Source organism: Polistes dominula, unplaced genomic scaffold (assembly GCF_049000335.1).
Source record: "Polistes dominula isolate Pdom_NZ unplaced genomic scaffold, Pdom_raw_medaka contig_20, whole genome shotgun sequence".
NCBI classification, from domain to species: Eukaryota; Metazoa; Arthropoda; class Insecta; order Hymenoptera; family Vespidae; genus Polistes; species Polistes dominula.
Window position 1 is genome coordinate 2,578,083 of NW_028301147.1, and position 6,790 is coordinate 2,584,872.

At 33.1% G+C, this 6,790-nt stretch overlaps 2 protein-coding genes across 3 annotated transcripts; both read right to left on the reverse strand.

The window, feature by feature from the left end:
- Positions 1–230: 230 nt before the first annotated feature.
- On the reverse strand, positions 231–2,227 carry LOC149030897 (uncharacterized). 2 transcript variants are annotated; one of them, XM_089177187.1, is made up of 4 exons: positions 2,010–2,227; positions 1,742–1,945; positions 1,215–1,446; positions 231–853 (listed from the first exon to the last, which is right to left on the reverse strand). In XM_089177187.1, the coding sequence occupies exons 3-4, from the start codon at positions 1,426–1,428 to the stop codon at positions 270–272; spliced, it is 798 nt and encodes a 265-aa protein (XP_089033313.1). In that variant the 5' UTR covers positions 1,429–1,446; positions 1,742–1,945; positions 2,010–2,227; the 3' UTR covers positions 231–269. The 2 variants fall into 2 exon arrangements, with proteins under 2 accessions (XP_089033313.1, XP_089033314.1); XM_089177188.1 differs by lacking the exons at positions 1,742–1,945; positions 2,010–2,227 and having other exon boundaries at positions 1,215–1,485.
- A 25-nt stretch (positions 2,228–2,252) lies between these two features.
- LOC107066065 (sperm-associated antigen 17) lies at positions 2,253–5,817 on the reverse strand. Its single transcript, XM_089177134.1, has 4 exons — positions 5,343–5,817; positions 4,486–5,267; positions 2,686–4,395; positions 2,253–2,354 (listed from the first exon to the last, which is right to left on the reverse strand). The coding sequence occupies exons 1-3, from the start codon at positions 5,815–5,817 to the stop codon at positions 3,370–3,372; spliced, it is 2,283 nt and encodes a 760-aa protein (XP_089033260.1). The 3' UTR covers positions 2,253–2,354; positions 2,686–3,369.
- Positions 5,818–6,790: the final 973 nt, after the last annotated feature.

The following is a 6,790-nucleotide window of genomic DNA, read 5'->3' on the forward strand; positions in this document are numbered from 1 at the left end:
ATATATGTATAATACATACATGTGCGAAAACGCACAGAAACATCCACACCGGAACGTGATTGTATTAACGTTCGTTATTAAATTTTCGGTAAATATCGAGACATCTCTCTCTCTCTCTTTAGGTTTAAATATCTCTGGATAAAAAAAATGAAAAAATAAGAAAACACAAGATAGGATATTGAAATATTGTAAAGGAACGATTTCCATATTAAGACGCTCAGCTAGGATAGATGAAGATTTTCCGATATTGGAAAAATGAATCTTTGCCCTCACCCCTTATACCTTTTATCCTCTGTACCACCCTTTACCCATATCTTCTCTTCCTGTTCGAAAGACGATACGATCCTCTTTCGTTGTCGTGACAGTAGCTGGTGGTGGTCTTTGATTACCTTGAGATTAACTTTGCCCGGTGCCGAAACTTCGTAATGACCTCTTCGTGATATGCTGACTCGAAGATCGTTTGGCATCGATAGAGTGCAACTAACTGCTGACTGATCGTAGGATACACTGGCGTAGTTCTTGTGCTCGAACGTGGAAGTCAATAGGACCGAGACAAAGCCGTCCGCGATCAATATCCTCGTCATTTCATCTTGGTATCGATTTTCATCGTTTAAGGGTTCACCCTTCTGCCAAAGAAATTTCTTGTCATTGTTGCTGTTGTCAACTACAATGACTTTGTCCATGCCATTCTCATAGTTATTGCTGTAATAGTTTCGAGAGTTTACTTGGAAAAGTCGATCATCGTGTTCGTATAATTTGATCGATCCGAAGTATCGTTCAAACTCGTCTCTCGTCCAATCGCAGATCAAAGGTCGTTCCTCGATCTTATAACCGGTCGTTATACGAGTACCATCTGGAGAAAATATAAGTTAGTTTGTGAAGTAATGTTATATGTAAGAAATTCTTTTTTTTTTTTTTTTTTAGTCAAGTTGTTGAGAATTTTATAAGTTTGATAAATTTTGAACTAGTTTTTTTATGAATATAACGTGGTATTAAAAATCTAAAATAATATATAATATAATTTATATATTTTATTAATGTGAATATGAAAAAATAATAATAGAATATTAATTGAATTATATATTTACTCGATAGGAATAATTATCTATGTTTAAATTTATTTGTGATAGTTTTGAAAGAAATCAAAAACAATAGTGTGATAAATTAGAAAAAATGAGAGTATTTTTTTTTTTTTTATAGAGGAAAATCAGTACCAGGGAAATGGACGATCAATTTCCCATTGGAATGGAACAGCATGTCGGTGCCGTCAGAGCGTCGCGTGAAATTTTCGTCTACCTCGTAGTCCGAGTTCTCTCTGAACAGTAATCGATCGTATTCGCGCACAATCAGATCGCGTAGCACCTCGTACCTTCTACCATCATGATCCAGGACATTGTATCCCGTCACTTTGATCCTTCCATACTGCATTCCCGTTCGTACGTCCGCCTGATTTTCATTTTCCAAAAATTCCAATAACTCTCAGACCCATAGAAAATGTTATTTTCGTTTGGGGATCTCGCTTATTTCATTTTTTAAGAACAAAAGAAAAAAAAAACTCGATGCAATAGTCTGTACTCTTGTAATTAAAACGAACCAACAAAAAAAAAAAATATGTTTAAAGAAAGTAAAATTTGTCGATAATATTTCAAAATTTTGTTGAATAAATTTGATTGTGAATTAATGATGAAAAACAATTTGTCAAACAATAATTAAATTTTGGATATTAATTTAGATTGAAAACCTTAGAATATTGAAATGTTTCTAATCGTTGTTGTACTCCATCTGAAACGAAACTTAACCATCAGTTCGTCCGTCGTTGTTGTTGAAGACACACGTTGAATATCCTCGTATTCTTTTTCAAACGATCCATGGATTTGGGTTTTCAATGTTCTTTTCTTTCGTTTCGAATTTATCCCGTTATGTTTCCATTGCTTTATTCCAATATCTTCCAAGAAAAAAAAGAATATTTCGATAAGTATGTATTCTATCTAACGAGACATGTACTGTACCTTCTTCCAAATTCTTTTCCTCCGTTATTATAGTATCCTCGAACGATATGCATTCTACTATAACACCATTTGGACGCAACACAATGACCCTATTGTCGTGAAGAAACTTCAAAACCGTACCATTCCTCAAATATTTTCGGTAAGCTTCTTGAGAAACATCTTTGGGTCCTCCTTTAGAAATGTATGATTGACGAATGTAAAAAGGATTATCAGGGCCATCTCCGGTAACTGATAAAATTGTCAATCCTGATGGGCAGGATGCATGAAAATCACATTCCAAATTTTTCCAATAAAAATCGTTCAAGGTTGTATCAGAAATTGTAAATATTTTATTTCTTTCAAGATCTGAAAAAGTTAGTGGAAAAGATTAATTTCATTTTAAAGATATTATTTTAATTTTGTATAAAATAATTATAAAATTATTTACTAACGTCTGTGTACCTATCATAGTTTTATATAACACGCATATTAATATACAAAGTTATATTTATAATAATAAAATATAAAAATGCAAGAGTAGGTTGCAAAATTTGAAGATTCGTCAAGTAGACTTATAATTTTTTATTTTGCATTAAAATGAATTGAATCCAACAAAAATGTCAATACCTTTTAAGTTACTTTTGTTATTCATATTGTATTATATAATAAGTATAAAAATGTTTGACACAGGTCTTACCAATTTGTTTGTAAAAAGCAAGGATGTTTCCTTCGTTGGTTGTAAGATGAAAAACGTTAGAGTTTGTAGGATCTAAAGGTTTTTCGAACAAACGTAAGGTACAACCAGAAAGTGTAACGGCAATACGTAAATCTACGTTCTCGTAAAGCCACGTCTCTAGATTCACTCGTACGAATGTACCGTCCTCCGAATAGAAAATCTTTCTTTTCTCGACGATCTGAACTCTCAAGTTGCCGAGGTCATAGCCTACGAACTCGTAAGGTTCATCCTCTTTGGCAAACTCCAACGATAGTATCTTTCTCTTAGGTAGAAAAGAAGTGTCGATTCCATTTGTTTCTTCTTTTTTTCCTTTACCAGACGAGATTTTTTCACTCAACGTTTTACCACCTTTTTGTTTCTCCCTATTACCCTTGGGAATTTTTTTTTCTAAGTCTTTCGTTTTTCTCCCAGACGTATCTTGTCTCGTCGTATCATTTCTTTTAGAAACTGTTTGTAATTTTTTATTCAAATCACGAGCTTTCAAAGAATTCGGTAAGATAAAATGTTCGTCTCCGAAATATAAACTAAATTGATTATAATCTTTGGAAAATGTAATCGTATCAATCGATGATTTGCCAATTCTTTCAATCGATTCTAATCGATACTTTTCTTCTTCACGATTTATCCAATCAATTTCTTCTTTATTTACGTATTTAACAAAATCTCGTAAACAGACGGGTGTACGTAAGTTAGATACGAATAATTTTTCAGACACTTCACCGATAACATAATCGTTACTGAAATACAATAAAATGGAATCCGTCGGTTCGAAATATCTTTTTTCAAAATGTTCGAAATCTCGAAAACATTCGTAGGTTGTTTGAAGTAAAACCTTTTTGGAAGTAACTCAACGTCATTGTACTCTTCGAGAGGTTCTTTCAGTCTGTGCATTCTTCTACGTCGTTTCTCGTAGACATTCTTCTCCAAATAACTTGGTAGCAAGATTTCTCTCTTATCTGTCAGTCCAAAGAGACCCGGACAGTTTAAGAACGCAGCTACGGGTTTCCCATAGTCGATGTCAGTGTCGCTTTTCGATAAGAATTTTGACTCCTTCTTCTCCTTCTTCTTTTTATCATTATTTTTTTTTACAAAAGAAATAGAATCCGTTAAAATTTTACTTGGTGAATGTAAACAAGAAATAACTGATAGCATTTGATCCTTTTCATTTGTTGATTTTTTATCCAACGAATTGCAATAGATCATCTTGTCGAATATCAAAAAATGCAAGTAATGATAAATGTTCTCTCGACAGATTTCAACACTAGGATCAAAGTAATTGATTAAGTTGTTTATATAACAATTGTAATCCTTCATTTTCTTATCAGTTAATTTTTCATGATTCAACCAACAATCAATTATCCTTGGATCATGATAAATTTGTAAAAATGCATCAGCCAAAGTCATATCATTGGATAATTTTAACATCTTCTTGATATCATCATTCAAAATGATATGATAAGTATTTAAACTCAACTTATCACCGTGAAGTATCAATTGAATCGTTAAATCGTTTAACTTTTCTTCATTGACATTTTTATTCGTTGTAATTTTGTACTTTTGGTTGAGAAGTTTCAATCTTTTATTAACCCAAGAATCTTCTTTGTCATCGATACTTTCAATTGATACTTTTTCTTCTTCTTCGACATCTTCAACATCTTCTTCTATCGTTTTCTAAAGATTCAAAAACTTATTGAGGAAAAATCATGTTAAATGGATTCTACGTAGCGTTTAAAAAATTTGAGGTATAAACGACTAGCTAACCTTTTCATAGATGTTCTCCTTTGCCGAAACGTTTTGCTCGTTTAAAGATCGATCTGTTAGAACGTCTAAGTTATCTTCGACCTGTATTAAAAGAGCATGAAGTAATATTGGCACAGTTACGCATTCCGTTGGTAATGCATCGAGAATTGCACGGTAGACTTTAGCATCGATTTCTTTCATCTCATCTATGTCGTAACGCTGGATTAACATGCTTCTTAGGTAATTGGAATGCTTTCGTAAAAGATCGTAAAGATCGTACACGATAAAGGATACTTTATCGTAAATATCTTTCTTTAGAGTTTCGTATTCAAGGTCATCGGATGTTTCCGACAAAATTGGTGGCTTTATCGTAAGAAACGCTACGTTAGAAAATACCTGTACGGTTTGTGGATTTTTTAAGATATTCTTCAATGCACTCCAAAATTTATATAAATCGACCTTGTCTACGGTATAAGTTTTCGTAAAACGTAACCTCATTCTATCGTATAAGGTATCTTGAATTTTTCCTTCAAGATAATGCAATGTAACGCGTTCCAATTTTTCACCGGGTCGTTTTATCTTGAGTATACATGTAAGTGGTACGCCAATATTCATTAATTCTATGGGTAAATCGGGATCGTGAAAACCCGATAAAATGACATAGAGATTAGGTCCGTCAAATGGTGCATCATCAACGTAAACTATGTCTCGCCATTCCTCATCACGTTTTCTAAGTCGCGTATTAGCTTTTCCTCTCAACGATTGTTCTGTGGCACTCTTTTTTGGAATACTTTTAGATGTACCTGACAAATTATTAGATGTATTAATTTGTTTGCTTCAATAAAAAAGTTGTTTTAATCGTAATTTGTAATTCGTACTTGGATTAGTAACAGTTTGCATTATGCGATATTCATCTTCAATAGCTCGTTTCAATTCCTGTTCCTTTTTCATTCTAACATCAACTTTAGCTTGATAGATCATATATTTAATAACACGTGCTAACAACCAAGCAGATTCAATATTAGCTTCAAACAGTTTGTTGGCATGATGGCAAACTCGTTGTAATACTGGACACTTATCTGGATCCTGTCTAGACAAGGACCAAACATTAGCTAACATTTTTTGACGGTTAAGGGTATAAATTGATTTTCGTTTTCCCTCATCCGCAGCTTCGTTAAACATCGATACGAATCGTGCATGATTACACTTAGTCTCGATCATCATAGTTACTACACACCACCAATGATCATCGTTAATTGCTATCGATTCCAATGCTTCTTGCCACGAATTTTCGTCGTTTAATTTTTTACTTTTCACGGAAGTCACCGTTTTTGCTGATCTTCTCTTCGACATGTTTTTTTCTTTGTGACGTTTAACCTTAGATTATTATAAACAATTGAACATAAGGTAATGAAATTTAACAGATAATCGAGTAGGTTTATTTTTCATATATTTTGCTTTTGTTTTTCGTTTAATATTATATTCAAGAGAATGTAATTTATTTTTATTAATAAAGAATAGAGCGCGCGCGCTTTAGAAGACTTGATATTTTTATCAGTTGACCGACTTTTTACCAATTTGATTCCCCCCACACAGTTCGAAGCATTTATATAGAGTAGATTGCAATTACTTGCGTATCGATCGGGATGTATACATTTTTCAGAAACAAAACCTGTCGGTTACCTACATATACATATATACATCATGTGGTCAGCACTAAAGCGATTACAGTATACATTTTTAATGCACTCCAACATTGTAGACGCATGATGTTTCGATAAAAAAAAAAAGTAAAGTAAAAAAACCACTAGAGTCATTTTTCATTAGACCGGTTGATAAACACGTATGCAATTTATTAATTCGTATTAAATAGCTAATTAATTTACTTACTTATTTTCATTTGAAAATTATTAGAATTTTTCTCATAAATATTTTCTACTCTTCGTTATTCATCATCTCGATAATTTTTCTTGTTATTAAATTCTAATCTACGCGCGAATCAAAATCTAAATAATAAAACAATTTGGTCAGTTAAATAATTCGTAGTACATACACGCTGATTAACTGTCAAAACATCTCGTGGCAAAGTACAAATCGTACAAGTTAACGTAACGTAAAATAGAATCGCCCTAGGACCGAATGCAAATTGATCGCGAAACGCAATAGCGTAACATAAATTGCCACTGCGGCTGTGCGTCGTCTGGTGGTAAACACGGCAGAAAGCAAACACGGCGGTTTAGATTGAATTAAACTTGCCGCGTTTGGATTCTCCCACGTGCAACGTGGATGCGCGAGAAAAGAGAGAGAGAGAGAGAGAGACAGAGAG

What these genes read in the sequence shown, in the direction of transcription:
- LOC149030897 (XM_089177187.1), bottom strand. Translation starts at nt 1,428, where the DNA reads ATGCAGTATGGAAGGATCAAAGTGACGGGATACAATGTCCTGGATCAT. An exon ending in ATTGATCGTCCATTTCCCTG is followed by an intron (nt 854 to 1,214) that starts GTACTGATTTTC and finishes TATTTTCTCCAG; the next exon opens with ATGGTACTCGTATAACGACC.
- LOC107066065 (XM_089177134.1), bottom strand. Translation starts at nt 5,817, where the DNA reads ATGTCGAAGAGAAGATCAGCAAAAACGGTGACTTCCGTGAAAAGTAAA. An exon ending in GCAAACTGTTACTAATCCAA is followed by an intron (nt 5,268 to 5,342) that starts GTACGAATTACA and finishes ATAATTTGTCAG; the next exon opens with GTACATCTAAAAGTATTCCA. An exon ending in AGGAGAACATCTATGAAAAG is followed by an intron (nt 4,396 to 4,485) that starts GTTAGCTAGTCG and finishes TTGAATCTTTAG; the next exon opens with AAAACGATAGAAGAAGATGT.